Raw genomic sequence first — 22368 nt, 5'->3', positions numbered from 1 at the left:
GATAGTTTGTCACGGTCCAACTGTACAGCCCAGTCACCTTTTACAATGAGTGTGCCTTGTTGATGTCTATTTCACAACCATGTCTCTAATCTCTAATATACAATATGATCATATTTCAGATTGTAAGGCAACCTGGGTAGCTTAGCAGTCTAGCAGGAATACAAATGAGCAGATGGATGTGATACTGAAATTCCTCCTGGTCAGGCAACTCCTCACTGTCGCAACCTTGGACGTCTTATATTATGCAACTCAAGAAAAGATTGTATTTAACAACTATTGCATTCTGCATCCTCAAGGGGGCAGCATCTCTCCATGAATCCTCAGCTTTTCCAAATCCAGAACGCATGGCACAGAATCGCTGAAATTTTTTTTCAAAAAAGGAAATTATACTGCATTTTTAGCATAATTGCTTCTTGGGAGGAAAAGCCTGGAGTCAGAAACCCATTTAAAACTGAGTTTTTAAAAAAAGAATCTGTACTAACCTCCTGCAAGCAGCATTATGAAATCTGCATACCATTATGAACAGTGAACCCAGATCATTGGGACCACAACCTCACAAACAGGAATGGACTTTGCATGTACGGGATTGATTTTGGGATTTATCTGCTTAGACCAATCTCTTCTCCTAAAAAAACCACACAAAAGTTAACGAGAATGTGCACATTTTATACACTATATCATTGAAAACATTGCTTTGTTTACAACTTAAAAGCAGGTCAGAACTGGGCAGGCCAAAAGAATAAAGCCAAGGTGAAAGGTCAGGCGTCTTTATGACATCACTCTAACATTGTGACATCATGCTCATAATGACTGGCAAGTGATATTCTCTTGAATTAATAATGATTAAAAAAAAATAACAATGACTTCTAACAAAGGGGAAGAAACAACCATAAACTCCAGACTTATCTTGTGCTTAACTTGACTTTAGGAAGGAAAAATAGAGTACAGCGTACAGTTACAGTACAGTGTACAGTTGACCAATATTACTGGTAATGAATAAACTGCACTTCATTACAGCGTAGTTATCAACGTTTAATAAAATAACAGCATTGCATTTTGGTTTGAATTTAAACATGAACAAATGTTAGTAAACGTGACATTTATAGTGAAGCCATGGTTTCCAGATTGAGAGGTTTATAAACATGCTCTGTTGCTGTGCCCAATAAAATATAATATAGAATACTCCTTTGTAGATTTAACACAATCTGGCCATCCTGGACTTATTTATTCTACAAACAACTAATAATGCCAGCTATCAATTAACTTTTAAATCATGTGCAATGCAGTTATTAATAATTATGTATTCATAAATATAAGGCTATCTGAAGTCTTTAAGGAACACTGTGTATGAGGGCAACAGTGATGAATAACAGTAACAGAGCAAGCCAGCTATTGATCAGAGTCAAAGATCAGAAACAGCCATTATACCCTTCGAGATGACAGCAGTGGTCAATGTGCAAAACAGGACGTGGCTCATTTTCCCCTCAGAAATAACTCATGTAATAAAATGTCCAAATATAGAATTTCTTTCAGTGGTGTCCATCAACAGTTTGCTAGTGATTCATTAAATAAGTTGTCATTGGCAACCAGCACTAATGGCTGATGAAATCCCGCTCTTTGTCCACAGGACGTTGCTTGCATACATGAAATTCTTCTGTGAGAAGCTTTGGGAAAGAATTCCGTCAGTGTGTACAGGCATCGCGGCTGTCCATTCTTCCGGATCCTTCTGGGAATATTACAGCCGAGTGAGATTACCGTACAGCGATGCTAATGGCCACCTGCCACTCACGGTAGTAGAATTCGTACTTCCACCTCCAGGCCAGTGAAAGGGGGCTCTAGTCATCAGAGTCCAAATGAACACCCTGCACTGCCCACTAGTGGTCAGTCTGTGTTTCATCCCTCAAATGGCCAGTAGTCAATCCTTCAGCGTCCCAACCCTGGGGACAAATCACCTCAGAGGAACCTTTGTTGCGGGCACGGAGCAATGGAGAAAATTACATCTCAAAATGGCGGTAGATGCTCTCCACGTATCCCAGAACCTTCTGCCAGTCAGGACCTCCCCTTCTCAACACCTCGTCCACTGTCTGGAAAAACACACAGGTCAACCAAGTCACTTAAGCAATCACATTTTTAACATATTTGAAACCTGTTTTATGCCCAGCTCTATGCGTAGCCTTGTCTCAGCACTGCAATGTGCTTGGTTAATTCGGGAGAGGGCAACTTCTAAACTTCTCTTTCTGCAGTCCACCAACTGAGCTGTGTAGTCACTGTTTCAAGGCTGACCCTACTCACTGGCAATTATCAACAGTCTACGGTAGTGGACACTGTGTATGCTGGTCACAGCCAATATTTCAATCAATTAAGGTTGGTGAAAAAGTGTTTATATTCTAACTTAATTCTGTGCTCTCATTTATTCCAACAGAATGCAGGTTTAGTTCATTGCACTTTGCTCTGTCATATTATTCACAAATAGTTTAGTCAGTGACCAGGTAACCACACTTTCAACAATTCGACAGCGGTAACTTCGCTGGTCAGTCCATAATTGATTATAAAAAATCAATTATTAATGAATTAATTAGTAATTTGTCATACAGCACATTGCAGAAAATAAAAGCATTAGTTAATCTAACTGATTAAACATTGTGGGATGTGAATGTGGAATATATATTCTTCATGGCATACATAGCTATTTTTGACAATATGACCTTACAGTGAGTGAGTGAGTGGACATTAGGTGCCTAATTAAGAACAATTATCAGCCCAATGCTGATCAGGGTTTCCAATTACGGTAGGAATGAACACCAGCATACAAAATGGATCCTAAGGATCAAGTGTGGTCTCTGAAGCTGTCAGTCACGACTGGCACTGGCATGGTGAGGATCAGACAGCAGAGAGCAAAGGTGCACCCACACACCAGAGCAGTGTATTAGCAGGATGAACCAACCAGCAACCCCCCAATTTACCATCATTACAGTGGGTACACATGGGTTTATCAGAAATGGAAACCTAGCCATGCTGCCCTGCCAGCAGCAGAGGAGAAGCTCCAGGCTGTCGGGCTCCAGTCTGCGTGGGACGCAAGCCGAGAGACTCACCAGCGAGGCCGTGATCCCCACGCTCTCCCCCGTGCGGAACGCCAGGCTCAGGTTCTCCCTCTGCGGAGATAACCGTCATCATCGTCATTACCCTCAGGTCACTGTCTATAACGTCATCATCATTACTATCATCACCACCACCACCACCATCGTCCTCACCATCACCATCACAGTTATTAGCATCAAGAGATTTTGTTTTTTAATTAGCACAATTTTCAATGTAGTGAGAGGTACCAGAGAGAGAGAGAGAGTGAGCGAGTGAGAGACAGAGGGGGGTAGTGAGAGACCGAGAGAGAAAAATAGCTCTTGAACTCTCAGAGCATGAGCTTCCTCTGAGGCACCCACAGCCAATTTCCACTTCTTATCACCCTTACCCTGTCTGCAGGGCATAGACTGGAGTAAGGGATGAGGGAGGGGAGGTATGTGTGGTACACTGCACAAAAGGCCAACCCGTCAGACCAGCTGCTGCTGAAGTTGGTGATATCAATGTTCTGCAGAGAGAAAAAAACAGTCATTTCTGCTGACTCAGCTGCAGCCAACACAAGTCTGCAACACAAAGGCAAACCACAGTACAGATCTACAGTCACATGCCCCTCCCCCCCACACTACTGCCCTCTTTATATGTGGCATATAATCCCCACCCTCTATCATCACCTCACATCTGTAACCCCCAGAGGTCAAATAGTGATCTTTTAACTGGGGGGAGGATAAAGTTTAGGGGGAGGGGGGGTGACAGTTCGGGGAGTGACTGTTTATTCTTAAAATGATACAGCTCTTTATCAGTCAAGTCATAGCTGCTAGCAAACACGGTTGACCAAGTTTAGCCAATTCATTGATTAGGAAGAGTAAATAATTAACCGCGAGTCAAGTTTCAGTTGCTTTAAGAAGAGACAGGGTTTCTGATGCGTGATTTAACAAAGGGGAGTGCTTCCCCTCTTATTTCCTGCAAGTCGAGGCCTCCCCCCGTCACCTTGTAACCCTGCGTGCGACTCTGACACCAGCGCAGGAGGGAGTTTCTCTTCGAGCCGCCATGGCGACGCAGGAGCAAGCTGAAACCGTCCTGAGCCCTAGAGAGAGAGAGGGAGGGAGGGAGGGAAAGTGACAGGGAGAGAGAGAGAAGAAACAGAAAAGAGTGTTTATAACTGCAAAAAGCATGCAGGCCTAAAAGGTACTTAAATTATTTCAACAAGTGACACGGATACATGTATTACTGGTCAGTGGGTTATCCCTGCGTTTCAATACGTGTAACACTGCTGCACTGGGGGGTGGGGGTAGTCGCAGATAAAGGTATTTGCTTATCTGTCTGTCAGCCTATAAAATACCTTTTCTCTTTCTGCCCCAATTTGTAATGCTCAAACGTATGCATACATCAGCCCTCATCGCTGTGGCCTCTGCTACCGATTTGTGGGAGCACGTGACAAGCACACAAACTCCTCTGGGAGCGCACAGACATAATGTCAATCATCAATAATTATGACATGAGCCGCAGGAAGAGGTGCGTTGCTTCACGTGAAAACAGGCGGACTCGCCAGCGGCTGACCGATTGGGCTGGGGTCACCGGCACACGACGAGAAGCCGACCGAAACCCTCCTGTCTGTGGGTCGAGTGTTCATGGCCCTGCGGTGCTCCCAGCTACAGATCCGGATTCAATACCATTACACTACATTACAGGCATTTAACCACTTACCCATTATACTACACTGTAGTGACCAGACCAGACCGTAAGGCTTAACAGATAGGGGCTAAGGAGTGTGTCCGCTCACCTATGCACACGTACACAAATAGTACACAAACGGAAGCCACGGCATCACAGGAAGTGGGCAATGAGCGCGGGCCAGTGACTTACTTGCTGACCTTGTGGGGTACGTCCGTGGATGTGGCGCTGTGCTTATTAGCAGGTTCTACCTCCTCCTGTTTTTCTGTTTTACACAAACAATCAAAGAGAAGTCATTACTGCACCACAGCATGTCAGTGCTATTAAACAGTCCATCAAGCGAGACTAGAGGTCGAACAGAATAAAATATGAAAATACTAAAATATAAAAAATTATATTAAAAAATTGTTCTACATTTCTATTTAATGTCCTATATTAATAACCTACTGTATAAAAAGCCAATACAATTACATTAACCACTATGGAAAAAACCCCCAAAAACAGTTCAAGATTTCACACACATGCGCATGCACAAGCGCACACACACACACACACATGCACACACACACACACACACACCAGTGGATCCAGTCTCTTGTCCTTCCAAGGCTGGGTCTGCTCTCTTCCCCCTGGTTGGGTTCCAGCTCTGCAAGCAGGGAGATGTTAAAATCAAGATATAAACAAAACAATAAAAATATATTTGAAAGAGGATAAAAGTTCCATTTTGCTGCAGGCACACTAACTACTACATGAACCACCCACGATCCCCAGACCACAGTTTAGCAACAACTGGTCTATTAAAAAAAAAATCCACTTTCGGTTACACAATCCATCAAACACAGGGACACTCCAGAAACATATGTGAAATGAATGTACTGTACACAGACATCTGAGGCAAGAGCTGTTTAACCTCATTTTATATTTGCCTGCAGAAATACATTGAATATAACTGAAGTACTGTGCAGAGCAATGAATGGCCAGCTGCATTACAGGTCCTCCTTAATGGTCTTTGCACACAGTTCAGTGGGTGAAAAAATACAAACAAAATGTCGGCTTCTTTTTATCTTTCCAGTTCAAAGCGATCCACTCCAAAAGACTGCACTTCGTGAAAAGGCTTTCACATTCCATGGCCGCTGAGAACTTTGCAATCACCAAATATTTTTCAATACTGGACATTTTTTCTCACATACCAAGTCAAACTGCAATGCAGCAAAATATTTGCATAGGTTTGAAGAACTGAAAAATATACGGCATTCTCATGTATCTGGAGATACACACGCCAGACATCTACGCCTTTGAGTCAAATTCTTCTCAGGAGAGTGTGAGGCTCCCAGACGGCAGTTGAAGTCGGAGTAACTGGGAAAATAAACTCCCGTTGACCCTCCGTGGCAGTCGTCCAGCAAAAAAGCTAGGACGACAACCTTTGAAGTAATCGTGGCTGATTTACACGATTGTGGTTACAAGCTAATTTTCATTTTCAAATGTGGTTATTGCTGACTGACAGGCAGAATGGAGTTGACCAGAGGAACTGCTTGTGCGTGATGAGATGACAACATTCCCAGTGGCTTGAAACCCTACTGCCTTGGGTGATGCTAAGGCCAGGACTCAATACCAAACAGTGAAAGCCAGGGTTGTAGTACCAATCAATCACCCCCAAAATACTGGGCATCTTAAAAAGGATATAATAAAACTCTTTAATCTCAGTCTCAATCTATGAGGTTGAGGCCACTCATCCTAAAACTTGGTCAAACATGAACACCAATTCTAATCGATGTATCTTTTCAGCCGTACAACCTCACAAACCTTTCCTTTTTTCTGACGAAGAAAGAATAATTATGAGTGACCATAATTATTCTGTTTCAATTTTTCTTTCCAATTTTGCTAATTGCTAATTGTGCCTCTGGATTTGCTGCTGCTATCCCACACCTGTGCAAGGAGAACTTCAGATACACTTCAGGTATCACTTCACTGACTACACAGTACTAGTAGTGAGAGCTGGCAGCACTGATTGGACGAAAGGCCTATCACTCACTGATTAAGGCTGGTAGGTGGGCACCTGATGTCTAGTTTGAGAGGATCTAATACAGCAGTAACCTGAGAAACACCTGGTGGGACCAGCTGTTCCCCCTTGCTTTGAACGAGGTCTCACGGCACATAGTCACAGTGTTATGGTTATAGTAGGCTACTGGCATAGCCCATGCTCGAACCTGTGACTACAAGTCTAAGCCTATGCTTTTGGTGAGTGCTTTAATTGACTACATAGCTTTCAAGCCCACACCCTTCAGTTCCAGTTACCTTACTATATTTTTGCTACACAGTTTGACTAGTTTTGTAGTCATTTTTAAAGATGAGGTTGCGGAACCAGTGGGATTCAAATCAGCAGTGTCCATACCTTGCTGAGTGAACCTTGTGATGTTGTAGTAGTAGCCTGGGAGATACCATTCATGGTGGAGGTAGAAGAAGAGGGCAGTGGAAGTCTGGAGAGGCTCCTGTATAATAATAACAAGGAGGCAATCTGTTAGAAATGGTGGTAAACTGCTGCACAGCTGCACAGAAACCTTCACAAAATTCAGCAGCTGGAACAATGACAACAGAAACACAGCACACATCGTCGCCCCCGTTCTCTCTCTGCACTGGTTTCCTGTGAGCTTCACCATTGATTTTAAGGTCCTCATCGGTGTTGAATTGAAAACAATGGCACAGCGTGCATATACATAACTGAATACACGTTATGACATGCTAACATAACACCAATCGACATGCTAACTGACTACAAGCCCCAAATGAATCTCAATTCAAACAATGCAAGCTTGATCAGTGTTCGACAAGCGAAACTGAAATTGGAGAGCCAATTCCCCCTTTTTATGCCCCTGAACTTTGGAACACAGCGGCTATGAATCAGACATACTGGAAGCGTGTTTTACAAGTTAATTGAGGACATAAAGTCCACCTTTGTAAAATAACACTTGACCGGCTCTCAGTTCTCATGCACATAAAAAAGAAAAAGAAAAAAAAACAACTGCTAAATAACAGGGAACTGCAGCAATCTTTCGCGTTCTTTTCCCAATGTCCTTGCTATTCAGTTTTCCGCAAATTGACGGCTAAGTTACACAGGGTCAGTTGATCAACACTGAATAGCTGGTCATACTTCTGTGCACTTTGATGTTGACTTCAGTAAATGCAGATTAATGGCTTATATGTTTAAGTCTTTCATGTATTTATTTATTGCCTCTGCATGACTGTTACTGCTGTACAGTATGTACAAGGAATGATGAGTAATAAAAGATACAAGAATTATATGCATGTGAATCAGATATGGTGATGCGAAAGTGACTGATTTCAAATCCCAGACGGTAAAACTGCATTTGTGGTTAGCAGATGTGTCCAGACCAGTGACATCACTCACCTGGACTGCTCCACGGCTCTCATTGCAGAGGGCGAGTTCCTCCCCTCCCCTCTGTTCTTTTCCTCAGGAGCTGTGCTCTGAAGGCTGGCCTCCGACACCCCCTCCCCATCCACCTGCGGTTGCTCAGCAACAGGCCCCTCCCTCAAACCGCTCTCTGTCCCGCCGCCACTCCCTTGTTTCCTCTCGCTCCTGTCCGTCACCATCGCAGACCCTCCCCCCGCCACCTGGCCCGTCCGTGCCTGCGTCCCGCCCCGCGGCTCGCCGAGTTCGACCGTGAGGGCGGCGACTTTCCGGCGGCTCTCCTCAAGCTCCGCCCTCGCGGTCTCCAGCTCCCGTTCGGCCTCCAGCTGCCTCTCCCGCGCGGTGGCCAGCTGTCTCTCCTTCTCCTCCTGGTCCCCCCGCAGCTTCTCCAGCTCCTCCTGGGCCTCCAGGTGCAGCCGGTCCGCCACTGACACTGCCACCTGCAGGTCCGACTGGAACTGCAGCCACTCCGCACGCTCCGTCTGAATTAGGGAAGAGACAGTATTACTACACATGCAACACAAACACACGTGCATGCACATGCAGACGCACACGCACACACACGCCCCCACACACACATACTACGGACAGTAGGGATCTGTCTGGCACACACACACACTCACACAGGAAGACATGAGGATGAAAAAATTAAGCTAAAAATGTTTAAATTAAAAAAAGGTTTCTAAATTTGTTTAATGTTGTGGACAGTTCAGGCACTCATGCATAAGAATGAATCTACTCGGTTAATCTGTGGTGCGTGAATTCAGCTGAAAGGGCAAAAACTTTATTAACAGACAGCCATCCCCTCTCCATTTAGAGTTCTAAAAAAGAAGAACTGCTGATGCATCCATTTACTTTCATTTTGAAGTTTCCAAAACAGCTAGTACAAGAACATGTACAGTTGTCTCAACCCAACTGAAGAAATATGCACGATTGCACTTGAAGTGGAGGATTTATAGAACAGATATACATAGATCAGGGTGCCATGTTGTTCTAGTTTTTGAGTACAGCTGAGTACCTGAATTGTAGTCCAGGGATGTAATTGAACAGATGTTGCATAAACTGAGATATTCCGCTCTGGCATTCAGCCTGTCCTTTGCTCTTTCTTAACTTTGAGACTCCAGTCTGTAACAGGAGCTATAAGGGGCTACCGCACCACCACGCTTGCAATGGCTCGTGAAATGCGGTTATATTTCAATCCCATTTGTAAACCTGTACCACACAGGGATGTGGTGTAGGGTAATGGTTAGGGAACTGGGCCTGCTACTTCAAGGTAGCATTTTCAATTCCCCACCTGGGAATCGGTGGGGCCAGTGTGAGCAAGGTACTTAACCTCAATTGCCTCAGTAAATATCCAGGCACTACTAAGATAAAAAAAAAAACAATGTAAACTGTATAAGTTGCTCTGGAAAAGAGCATCGTCTAAATGGCTAAAATGTAAATGTAGCTTGTAGGCCTGTCATATCCCTGCAATATCCTATGATGTGTGTGCATAAGAGTGTGCACACAGTAAATGTGTTAAATCAACCCTTACAGGATATGGTCTGTTGGACTCACATGTACTCTGTTAGAGTTGAATAAACACTGGACAATTTACTGTGCAGTTAAGCAGTCAGTTGATAATTTATTTCCTTTCTGCAATTTGCCAGTTCAGCAGCAGCTACCCTACCAAAGAACTACATGAGCTGATGCACCTTACTCAGGGCGGCTGCAGGCACCTGATTTACTGGAGCATCCTACCCACTGAAACCCTCCCTCTCTGAGTGACATCATGGGCAACTGGGTGCCGCCCCATGGAATTCCCAGGCACAGCTGGCACAGGCAGTGTTGGGATTCAGTCAAGGCTGTATGATGCTGTACTTTCCTGGAACGATTTACCCAGAGGAGCCACCTGGGGACCCCCCGTATAGTCTGTCTTCAACCACACCCCTTCACGAACAAGCCAGCCAATCAGTAAGCTTAGAACACAGCAGATATAACCTCTGATATGGAGAATATTCAGTATGATATCTGGTCGGTACAGTACATAGAAAAGCTGGTTTTGAGTTCAGCAGAGCCACAGGTTCGGAGAGTAATGGTACTGTAGGCCTGGGCGGTGGTCAGTTTGGGCCACAGCGGCCCGCACACAGTGGAGCTTGGTGGATTTGCGCTGGAGCACCATGGTAGATTGTGTGAGAGCAGGGAGAGGACAGCAGAAGGGAGGGACGGAGGGTGGGTCTGGTCATTAGACTGGGGAGGAGGACTTGAGCTTGAGCCAAATGCCTGAGCTTAGCCCCCACACCACAGCTGGAGACCATTACAGCGTCGGTGCAGACACACACGCCGCAGGAACAAAATGGCCGTCTCTGTTCTCTGACACCGACGTGCACGTATGCGCAAAAACGCACACGTGCGCACACAGCTGTATGCCAAAATACATGCATGCACACACATGCTCAGTAACACTCACGGATAACATGCATGCCAGCTTTCATATGCACACGCAAGCACACACACATTTTTACATGCACAAATCACACACACACACATTTGCACACATGCATTTGCTTTCTGGCAAAAGTGAAGCAGACTGATGAACACACGCAGGATCTGACACAGAGACACATGCTCACAACTCAACATACTCAAGTACACCGCATACTCACTCCTTTCTGATACGTGATATAAAGATGCTCTCTGATGCATACACAATTATTGCGGGTACACTTTACCAACCCCACACCAGAAGTTTCTAACCAATCAGACTTGCAGTATGGGGGGTGATCCAGTCCCATGGTAAAGGTCTCCTTACACACAGCTGATGTCTCTGGAGCCAGGCTCAGGGAAAACAAGCAACGGCACAATTAACCGTACACAGCCATGGCGACCCACTTGCTTTCTCACACGCCACAATTATCTGTACTTATCCATGGCGACCCATTTGCGCAACCCAGAGGACTGATCGACCTCACGTTCAAATCGATCGGCACACACACACACACACACACACACAAGCACATACATACACGCACACACTCACACACACACACATAGGCACACACACACACACACACACACAACAGCACACACACATACAACACATCACACACACACACATACTCACACACACACTATAACCAAATCACACAGCACACAAAACACGCACACACAACACACATGCTCACACACACACACACTAACCCAAATGCACACAGGAACACACACACATGCTCATAAGCACACACATACACACATGCACGCACACGCTCACACACACTCACACACGCTCAAAGCACGGTCCCTAGGATTATTTCCTCATCTCTCATGAAGCCAGATGTGCCACACCTCACTGCACATCCTCACCCTCATTCTCTCACACCAGAGGGGAGGGTGTCACCTCAAACACAATGCCTCCGCGTCTCACGCCAAACACCGGCTCTTCCACATAAACCGGGAAACGCTCCCACGCTCGCTCTCGCTCTACGTTTGCCGTCGCCAGGTTTTTACAGATGCCCCAAACCGCCTCTCGACTCAGCAGGCGTGCATATTTACGCTGTGATATTCCGGCTAAGGTCTCACGCAGTAAAAGCGGAACTGCCGACCCCCATTGGTCAGGCCCGGGGATCTGAAATCGTTCCCATCTGCGACGCAGCTTTCGAGAAACCCGGGGCGAAGCAGCGTGGGCCGGGGGGGCGACCAGGGGCCCGCGTCCCCGCCGCGGAAACAATACCCCACCGTCTCCTGGGGGGGGGGGGGGGGGGGAGAGTACAAGAAGGGCTGCAAGAGCGGTGAGGTCATTAATAAGAGTTCCTGCAAGGGAGGGAAAGGAGGAGGGAGCAGAAAAGAGAGGAGCAGGGGGGAAGGCCATCCGACGCCCACGCTCTGCCGGGGGACGCTGAGCGCGTCCATCTGTCCGCCCGCACCCTCGGACACACGCTGAGACCGCTCGCGATTCTCTTCCCACGGATTTCTCGGCGGTACGTTAGAACGAAATTCGGTTTCTTTTCTCTCGCGGGAAGTACGGTACTTTCCGAACCGGCGGTTAAAAACAGCACGTTCAGTGCCTTATGTTTTTTCGGGACTCCCACTCCTGCTTGTTTTAGTACAAGCTCACTTGGGAATAAGGGATATTAGGTGTGTGTGCTGTGACAGCAAAGAAATCTAGTTCTAGAAGCTGATAGGCTTTTGCAGGCCCGCACAGCCTGACTGTCCATTTTTTCTTTAGCAGACACCTGAAGAAGAGGCTGCTGGGAAACCTTGACTGTGAAACATAAGAAAAATATAGAGCCCCAAAGCAGCATGTGCAAGTCCACAGCACACACACACACACACACACACACACACACACACACATGCACACACACACACACTCGGGGGTGGGCTATGATTCAATAGGAAATTACAAAAAAGGAGGAGAGAAGAGGAATTAATCTCAAATCGCAGAGGAATGCCAAAACAGCAAGCAACAGACAAAGAATGCAGGCCCTCCGTGCTCCTCTGTCTCCTCCCTCTCCTCCGCACAGAGCACGCTTTGTCAGGAACTGTGGGGAATGAAATCACTGAGATCTACTAGCCCCTTCCCCCTGACTTAAGTGCCATCAGACAGGAAGTTGCCTATTATGACATCACACTATCTCCCAGTCTCCCCACTATTGTGTTTATGGGTGGAGACCACCGTCCATTATCACCACGATTAAGGGTGAACTCAGTAAACCTTATCCTATAGCCCAGCGACTTTGAATTTACTCTCCTATGGCCATCACGGTACTTTCAATGATTCGTGCTTGGTGTGAAACGCCTGCACTTTAAATGCATTTTCACTTCAAGAAACTGTTCAAAAAAACGTCAAGATAATTTAGAACTTCAGAATTCCATTCAACTTATCAGAAGGATCTCTGTCACAGTGTGGATGACAGGAAGTAGCCAGGGTTTCAAAGGAACTGAATCAGTGACCCTACCTCCAGGGTCTCCTTTAGGCTCTGAACCTCCTTCACCAGCTCCCCTCGCTCCAGAAGGACGCATCTCAGCAGGTCTGACGTAGGAAACAAATACACAAACTTATCAGACAGCAATCAGGTGACATTTTCATCTATTTCACTGGATCATTCCCCACCATTACTGCATATAAATTTTGAAGTACCTTCACAATTTAGTGCCTCCTATATTTGACCCCATCGTCTCTACAATAGCTGTCAAGTCTGTTGTAGAGACAAGATGTGAACGGATGTCATGTCCTGGGTGAAGATGGGTCAAAACTGTTGTCATTTACCAAACTAATTCTAATGCAGTCTGTTTATGGCTCTCTTTGGCTGCTGTAGTGCTTTCTGTCATGTTGATTGCATTTTTTCAAATTAATAACACTTGGAAATTATTTAGAATGTTTGTGAATATCTAGATTTTTTTTTTAGATGGATTCGGATTTTGTGGTGCGTTTAATGTATTTTTAATGCTCATAAGGGACTAGTGCTGTAAATTAGCTTCAGCTATAAACACGTGTAGCACATATGGCAATGCTATTGCACATGGCAATGTTGTCTCTACTTGTCCCTTTTAAATAAACAAATGAAATAAAATTCTGCTAATTTCTCCATTCATAACAGTTTGTCTCATAATACGATTATTATCTTGGTATTCCTTTTGTGAACATACATCCTCCAGCACTGCTAGTGCCTGCAGTGTCCTTCAGAGGTCTACAATTATCTCAGGCTTGTTCTCTATTTACATAATTATGTCTTGCCCACATTGTTCATAAGCAAACGTACTTGCTTTCAGTTTTAAATAGATAATAGGTGCTATAATGGCCAGAGATGACCAACAGGGGTACATTTTCTGTTGTACACAGACATCTCACTCGTTAAGGTTAAGACACATTTGAGTTTCAGCAAGATAAATTATGATAAAATGGAAGTTCTATCACAGTGCTCTTGGCTAATCATATCTTCTCCATTCTTACTTGGGCACCTTAGTTCATAGTGTCACACCTGAATAGCCACGGCTGCCCTCTTTGTTCAGTTTCCTTATCGGACTGCCTAACTGTATTCATAGGCCTGATCTCAACGTCCTCCAGCAATTCAGGCACACTGAGACAAGCACACACCTGCAGCGCCCTGGGTCCCATCCTTGTCGTCGTCATCCTCAGGACTCAAATCCAGAGAGGTCCTGCACTCCAACAGCAGCCTCCTCAGGGCCGATATGTCCCCCCGCCTGTCCTCCTGTCCGTCCCCCTTCCCGTCCCCCGGTGCCCACGGCGTCTTCTGTCCGCCGTCCTTGTCCAGGTGGCCTGACTCCGAGATGGGGGAGGAGGCGAGGGAGGGAGGGGCGCTGAGGACAGCATCCACATCACTTCCTGTCTGGGTGCCTTGCTTCATGGTCACGGTAAGAGACGAGCTCCGGGTGGGGGGGCGCCGCTCCTTGTGCGATCCCCTCGCGCTCCCCAGCTTTAAGCCGTCAGGCTTCTTGGGAGCGGGGGCCAGAGGCAGGGGCGTGCTCTGAAGTTTCGCGGCGAGCGGAGAGGCGGGGAGGGAATGATACAGATCCAGATGAGCCCCTGTTTAGAGAGAGACGGAAAGAGAAGAAAAAGAGAGAGGGAAAGAGCAAAGAAAGGTCTTGAATAACAGTTAATCTTAAGGGACGTTGGACCGGTTACATGTTAAGATGTTTATGATGAACAAGCAGTGTGGTATTTATCCACATGTTTTTTGGTCTTGATTTAATTCAGAATGGTTTTAAAACAAATCATACATGGATTAGCTCTATTTTTTGGGGGAGCTGTTTATTACTACTAAAGGCATGCATGTATTATTATTACATACTTAAATTATATAAACCTTGACATTGTATATTTTAGAATATGGCACGAAAGTGAAAGCGCGAGACAAAGAAAGAACAATCTTGAAGGAAATGACTATCTTGATCAAAGGCACTCTTGCCTTACTGGGCCACATCTTTACCCCGGTCAAGAAAAGAAGTCGGTTTCTCAATGCGACTTTCTGACCGAAACACATTCTGCACCGCCGCCGAGTAAATATTTTCGATCCTCAAACACACGGATAACAAAAAAAAAGGTAACATATCGCCAATATTTGTGCGGGGGTCACAACTTCACTCGATTTCGTTTCGCGCCCCTCGGCTCGGGCTGAAGAATTCTGCCGATTCATCGTCCAGAGAGACGCGGAGAGAGGAGAGGAACGGCCGAGGGTGGAGGGGCCGGGGAGGGACGGGCGGGAGCGAGCAAGCGGCGCCCGATTGGCTCTCTCTCCCGTCGCCGCGGTGACTAAAGGCCGGAGCGCGCAGCCGAGCCTTGCGGGGTCAGACGACCCTTTGTTCTCAGGAGAACGCGAAGGGACCCGACAGCGTCGCAACCCGGGGCCAGATCAGCCAGGGAGAGACGCGGCGGCGTTGGGCTGCCGGCGCGGGCGTGTCCTTAACGATATTTGTGAAAGTGCGACACGCCTAGATGCCGAGGTTCTCGGAACCAGAATGCGGCCAAACAGGATGACTCTTGAGGGGAGCTCGAGGCTATGTTCGGAAAACAGTTGTGAAAAGTGCCTGTTCCCACACGTTTGTGGGAACACGCATGTGTGCGTGCGCGTGCATACATGTAAGTGTGCACGCATTGCATGGTTATGCGTGTATAAGTGCATGCGCACATGTCTATGCATGCATGTGCGTGTTTGTGTGAGCATGCACATGCGTGCCTGTGTATACATGCATGGCAATCTAGTATAATGCTTAAAGATAATGGTTTTTTAACACATTTGATTCTCACATAGGACACTGTTGTTATACCATTCAGCAATGTCCTTAACATGAATTGCTTCTGTGTGTGTAAGCTAATATGATGCAAGAAAAACAAAAACTTATGTAAGACACTCTGCATAACAGTGTGTGCTAAATTTGAGGAATGTATGCGCGTGCATCTTTCTGCACACACATATAAAGTATGCATGCATGTGTGTGCCTTTGCATGTGCATATCTGTCAAAGGCTGTGGAGGTGACTTACCTCCGGTAGGAACCTGGCCCTCCTTACTTGCGAAGTTACCCATGATGCAGTGGTATCAGGGGCAGCTGAACGTTGCCCCTCTCTCACTGTCTTCCCCCTGTTTCCCTCAGGTGCTCCTTACTGCAGACAGCATGGGACGGGATCGCTCTGCAGACAGAGAGACGGGCTTCAGGAAACAGATAGACCACTTTCACTGCGACCTACCGCACAAACCACTTGACTCCTTCCTAAATAGCTGTTCTGTCCCATTCCAAAAAATAGCCCCTCCTTCAGTGCTACAGTAAGTCACCTCAAAGGCCCCTGTCAAAACCCAACAGGATGTTAATAGCACTTTGAGTTTTATGCGATCCAATCGAGTATCCAGCGTGGAAACCCCCCCCACTTGTGGATTTTCAATGGATGTACTAACCTGCTTTCAGTAAAGCCTGAAACGGTTCGACCTGCTAGAGTGCTATTTCACCCCTGACATTGATGAAACGCTTTAAAAGACCTAAACAGTAAACTGTGTGCAACAATGATTCCTGCAATTCTTCTTCCCCACCGGGCAACAGCGGGGAAGAAATGTGGAGGATCAGCGTATTCCAAAAGGCCACTGCAGGTTTAAATCCACTGTTGGAAACTGAAATTACACTATTGCACTCTGGCATACTGTTTTACTGTGTCCTAACTGGAATCTGTACACAAACAGAATAGTTGCAGCTCCAAAAAGCTAAACTCCAAGTTTAAGAGATTAACAATTCATTGATAAAACAACTCCCCTGAGTCCCAAAATGCTTATTTTTGCATGCTCCATGAATCCGGTCTTCATTTTAAAAAAATAAATAAATTGATCTGAATGTTGAGGTTCCAGCACTACATTGTTTACATGTAATTTTTTTTTAAATTTAGCATCTTGCTTCTTATCAGCGTTTATAATGACTGTCTCCTTCCTGGGTATTCTTTCCTTAAACAGAAATCTTTTAAATCAGCAGGAGCAGAATCCCCGTGGGGTGGGGGGCGAGGAGGGGGGGTAACGAGGGTTAACCTCTGCACATCCGCAGCCTTTCACGTCGGATATTCTCAGGTTACACCAACTTGCAAATGCTCATTTGAATAGTTTCCATGGAAAAAAGCAATTTGCTTAATAGAGCTCAACAGAGCCATTGCACTACCCCCAGAATATTTTCTTTCGGAAACACGGTCTCTCCTATCGACCCACAGAGCCCTGGCTCCTCTGTACAACAACCCCTGTGCGTACAAACCTAACGAGACAGTGTTAAGTAAGCAACCTGATCAACACCAAAAATGAAAACCCCTAACCCTCTTCACTATAAACTGCCAAAAGGAACAAGTGCACAGTTAATAACAGTGTCTCAAACTTTTGTATCAAGCCTTCATACATTTTTATACAGATTTGTGGCTCAAACAGTATCGCTGCAAATTAGTCAGATAGTCATATTGAAATGCAATGCAATCACCGTTTCATTTTGACAAATGCAAACAATTCAATGCGAAAGTACTGAGACAGTGACACAATTTGTGTTTTTTGGCTCTGTACTCCAGCACATTGGATTTGGAATAAAACAATGAACACGAGGTTAAAGTGCAGGCTGTCAGCTTTCATTTTAAGCATATTTAGATCCATATTGGGTGATCTGTGTATGAACCACAGCCCCTTTTATACATAGACCCCTCCATTTTAGGGGGGTAAAGGTAATGGGACCATTGACTGCACAGCTGTTTCTTGGCCAGTCTTCGAATTATTAGTTCATGCACAAGGAAGCAAACAAAAGGTCAACAGTTGACTCATTCTCTCAGAATGAGGGCCAGATAAGTGTCAATGAGGCTGTAAAATCATAATGAATCGACCACAGACTTAGCCAAAACATTGGGTGTGTCAAAATGAACTGTTTGATACATTATTAGCCAGAAAGAGTGCACTGGTGAATCAGCAATAATAAACAGCCTGGTAGAGCACGGACGTCCACTGAAGTGGAAGACAGAAGAACACCTCTGTTCAACTGTCAAACAGATCAAGAGCACTCTCTAGGATGTAGACATGTATGTATAGTCCTGGAACAAAGTCTTAGGGACAAATTATATGAGTATTAACCTGTACCTAAGTGATGTCAAGAAGAAAGAAAGGAACCACTGACTCGACGCTCCACCCCTCATCTGTGAAAGATGGTGGAGGTAGTGTTATGGCTCGGGCATGTAAGGCTGCCAGTGAACCTGGCTCACTTGTTTTCATTGATGGTGTGACTGTTGACGGCAGCAGGAGGACAAATTGATGAAATTAGGGGAATTTTCTCGACTGGCCAAGTAAATCAGCAATCTCGAATCCAACTGAACATGCGCTTCACTTTCTGAAGACACAGTGGAACACCCCAGAAGCAAACAGTAACTGAAGATGGCTACAGTGCAGGCCTGGCAGAGCATCACCAGGGCAGATACCCAGCCTCTGGTGATGTCCATGGGTCACAAGCTTCAGGCAGTCATCGAAAGCAAAAGATTTGCAACCAAGTACAAAACATGATGACTTTATATAATATTTTTTAATCTGTCCCATTACTTTTGCTCCCCTAAAATTGGGGGGGGGGCAATGTATAAAAAGGGCTGTAATTCCTACACGGACCTCAGATTAAAGCAGACCATCTGCACTTTAACCTCATGTTCATTGTTTTATTTCAAATCCAATGCACTGTAGTACAGAGCCAAAACACAAAAATTGTGTCCCTGTCCCAATAATTTTACATTTAAATGCATGCATGCTATACATCACTCGCCATCTAGTCAATTTCATGCTGATTCATTTTAATCAACAAAGAGCACTGAGTCCAGAAACATCCATTTGTATCAATCTCCAATGTAATGCTAAAAGTTTTATCTGAAATGAAATACTGTGAAAATATCTGTGCAATTACCGCATACTGAGCACAGGTGTCATCAATCAGTGCTGAAACCCACGGGTTGAAGTTACACTTTTTGCACGGTGGTAGATTTTGTTGAAACCTTCAGGGTTAACGTTTGGGCCTAGATGTTTGACGTGATTACAGATGATTTACAGCGCTAGCTGCATTACGGTGTTTAAAATCGGTAACGCATAGCCTGGTCACATGGTACGGAGGCATGTGCAACATCTGAATGCTGTGCAAACCGCATACTAACCCAGCACACTCTGTGAGGTATGCAGTTCCACACCCAGCAGCTATACCTTCCTGTTACCTTCTTCTGATGTTCATAGAGCAGCTGAAGCTAAGTAGACATGAACTTCATTAGAACCTGGATGGGGGATTGGCTCAAAAAAGAAAAAAAACAGGTTGCTACTGGTTGTGATGCTGTAAGGCCAGTAGGTGGCAGTCCTCATATATCTGGGCTCGGGACCAAGTATAAAACCAATTCCCCATTGCTTTGATTGAGATTGAGACACTGTTGTGGTGGAAGTCTTAGGAAGTGATGTTAAACTGAGGTTGTGACTCACTATGTTCACTGAAGTCACCATGTGACTTATCATAAAAAGTTGGGGGATCCCTGGTGTCCTGCCTACACTTCCTGGCTCTCCTAGGCTGGTCATGTAACCACCCCTCCCCCCATTTAATTAACTGGATGGGGTGAGTATACTATTGTAAAACTCACATTGATGCTATGTACTTTCACTGAGAAGGTTTTTGAGTTTAAAGACACTATATAAATGCAATCCATTATCATTATATCCAAGCAATACACTAGCCTGTACACCCTCTCACAATTAAAAGCCACCACCAACTATTTATCTGTGGAACAAACCCAAGCAGAAAACTGATTTGAATGTATCAAGAATTTCTTAACAATACCAAGCCATTTGACTTATTTCTCTTTGACTGATCAGAAAAACTCTCAAACTATTACATGTCCAAAATATGGAAGAGGGTGAAATTATATAACAATTGAAATAAGGTTTTTTTTCTTCCTATTACACCACATAAACCCAATGTTACATAAAGTTCTCTCATAAATACCATTACTCACTCAAAGCTTTTTGAAATTTCTTTTTTGAAAGGTTTAAAGCGGTTGGAGAAAGGCATACAGACTTGGATTCACTTGCTCTTTAAAGAGCTCCCTCAGCCAGTCCAAAGCAATTATGGTATGAAAACAAACCCAACAAGCTATCTTTACCAGACACCCCCACCCCCACCCCCAATCTCTCCATTATGTAGCTTTGCCAGTTTGCTTGTTTTGTCTCATTTCAGTCAGTCAGTTCTCAATTAATCTTAGTCAACATCCCCTTTCAGGAAAAATTTGTTGGACCTAATTGCTCTGAGCCCCTCTGCCAGTCAGGGCACCCCCTAATTTCAGACCACACATTTACCTTTTAAGACCACAGGCAAAAATCATTTTTGACAGTGTGTTTGTATATTACTGTGCAAGCAAAGGATTTCTTTATTTTCTATGTGTGTAACTTTCTCGTTACACACATAGTAATACAAAGGAGGCACTTAATTTATCTGAGCTCCAATTAGCTCTTCAATGAAGCCAAGGACAATGAACTCAGTTACTAACTAAGGTTGAACCTGCCTTGATGTTTTGTTGTTTAACGCATTCTGCATTTTACTCCCACACTCCACCAACATCACATCTCTATCGCAATTAATATGATGGAGTACTGTGGAGATGTCAAATTAAGGCCAGTATTAAATTATTAACTCAATCACTGTTGATTAATTGGCAATTAAATTCAAACGGAGCCTGCACTTTGAGATTATATCTGAGAAAACTGGCACCGTTTCCTATCTAACCATTTGATAAATTGATTAATCCTGAAACCACCCAAATCCACTGACTATAAGAGCTGGACAGAGTCTGGGACCATGTTTTTCCACTGTGACCACGGCTTGAGAAATGTTTACCGACAACATGCTTCTACTTTGCTGAAAACAGCATCTTAAATCAATATCAAAAGCAGGACGCACACGGACAGTGTTTTTTGTTGTAACTGGGTTAGGCAAACATAGGCTAGTCTACAGTAACAATAAAGAAAAAGTATTTAATAAATTTGACCATAGACTACTCCACCTTTTGACTTGGACAATAGCGTTTGAAAGTTAAACATGAAATTTAGCCTATTTAAACTCAAGGAAAGTCCGTTACAAAAAACAAAAAACAAACAAAAAAACAATGATCAAAAACATAAGTGATCAATAGTTCTTTTCTGAAACACAACGGCTCGTTACAGGTGTTCCCTACAACACGCTCTAGACAAGGCACTTACCTTAAAAGATCTTTTCCGCACCTTTGGGAGAGCCGCAATTTCAGTTTGGATGAGCGTAAAACCTCTTGTCCGATTTCAGTCCAATTTCACTCGCCCGTTTTCCGCAATGCATCGCACACAGACGCACTCGCAGTATTGCTTGCCTGAGTAGGAGTTAGTCTGCCGTTTAAAGTAAACTCAGAGCTCAGGAATGAAGGAAGCAAGCCCTTCCTCGTGTCCCGGCACCGGTCCCCGTGCTCTCAATCAACGCCACCAAGCAATAGGCGGATACAAGTTTTGCCTCTATGATCCTTACTCGGCTTTAGTTTGCACACGTGTACAATTTTAGAAAGAATAATATTTCGATAACATATTACAGGGGCAACGCCTCCCTAACTGCAAAGGCCCGTGTCATTAAGGTTTTTTTTTTTTTTTGTAGGCTACTTAGATGAAAGTAGGCAACATTTGTCGCAATTTGCGTTGTCTGACCCTGTGTATGTTATAGGCTACGAATATGTGCTTTAGGCCTACAATAAATAATTTAAGATTAGATAACGTTATCTGACGTTAGGCTACCTGACCTAACTACGTTTCAAAACCCCTGTTTAGGATTATGATAATATCATCAGGCTAACTCAAGAAAGAAGATTGTTAGTTCGAGCATGTAAATTCGTGTGAATAGCCTAGGCTACAGTAAATTCTGACACGTAAAGGTGGGTTAAAGGGTTGAGAGATAGCTACAGAGCCATAGCTCTATCAACAATTTAATTGAAAGGGAAAATACTAGAATCGTATCCCAGGCTTTCACGCCGTTTAGCATAATACTTGAAACTGGCAGCCCTCCCCGTACCGCACAAAAACTAGCATTGATAATATTAAATGTGTGCATCTATGAATCTGCATATTTTGTGACAACAGACTTCCCGCCGCCCAGAGGAGAAGACATAGAACATGTTCAGTTGATTAATCAATGGGCACAAATATATGCTGGTATATTTTCAGGGACT

At 44.7% G+C, this 22368-nt stretch overlaps 1 protein-coding gene across 4 annotated transcripts; it reads right to left on the bottom strand.

Annotated features, from left to right (window-relative positions):
* Positions 1-645: 645 nt before the first annotated feature.
* si:ch211-195o20.7 (cytospin-A) lies at positions 646-21731 on the bottom strand. Of its 4 annotated transcripts, XM_064332888.1 has the most exons (13): positions 20143-20291; positions 19303-19389; positions 16156-16302; positions 14250-14699; positions 13111-13184; positions 8153-8655; positions 7139-7235; positions 5326-5392; positions 4939-5011; positions 4063-4159; positions 3467-3583; positions 3093-3152; positions 646-2084 (listed from the first exon to the last, which is right to left on the bottom strand). In XM_064332888.1, the coding sequence occupies exons 3-13, from the start codon at positions 16196-16198 to the stop codon at positions 1995-1997; spliced, it is 1671 nt and encodes a 556-aa protein (XP_064188958.1). In that variant the 5' UTR covers positions 16199-16302; positions 19303-19389; positions 20143-20291; the 3' UTR covers positions 646-1994. The 4 variants fall into 4 exon arrangements, with proteins under 4 accessions (XP_064188958.1, XP_064188951.1, XP_064188935.1 ...); XM_064332881.1 differs by lacking the exons at positions 19303-19389; positions 20143-20291 and adding an exon at positions 21404-21731; XM_064332865.1 differs by lacking the exons at positions 19303-19389; positions 20143-20291 and adding an exon at positions 21379-21729.
* Between the last annotated feature and the right edge of the window lie 637 nt (positions 21732-22368).

Source organism: Anguilla rostrata, chromosome 1 (genome assembly GCF_018555375.3).
Source record: "Anguilla rostrata isolate EN2019 chromosome 1, ASM1855537v3, whole genome shotgun sequence".
Taxonomy (NCBI): Eukaryota; Metazoa; Chordata; class Actinopteri; order Anguilliformes; family Anguillidae; genus Anguilla; species Anguilla rostrata.
The sequence above is the reverse complement of the archived record's forward strand: the minus strand, read 5'-3'. Positions and strand labels throughout refer to the sequence as shown.

Excerpts from the sequence above, each read along its gene's own strand:
- si:ch211-195o20.7 (XM_064332881.1), bottom strand. The coding sequence starts at position 16,198 with ATGGGTAACTTCGCAAGTAAGGAGGGCCAGGTTCCTACCGGAG. Across the intron at positions 4,160-4,938 it reads GTACCCCACAAGGTCAGCAA|GGCTCAGGACGGTTTCAGCT; the intron begins GTAAGTCACTGG and ends CTCTCTCTCTAG. Across the intron at positions 3,153-3,466 it reads GTCTATGCCCTGCAGACAGG|AGGGAGAACCTGAGCCTGGC; the intron begins GTAAGGGTGATA and ends TTATCTCCGCAG.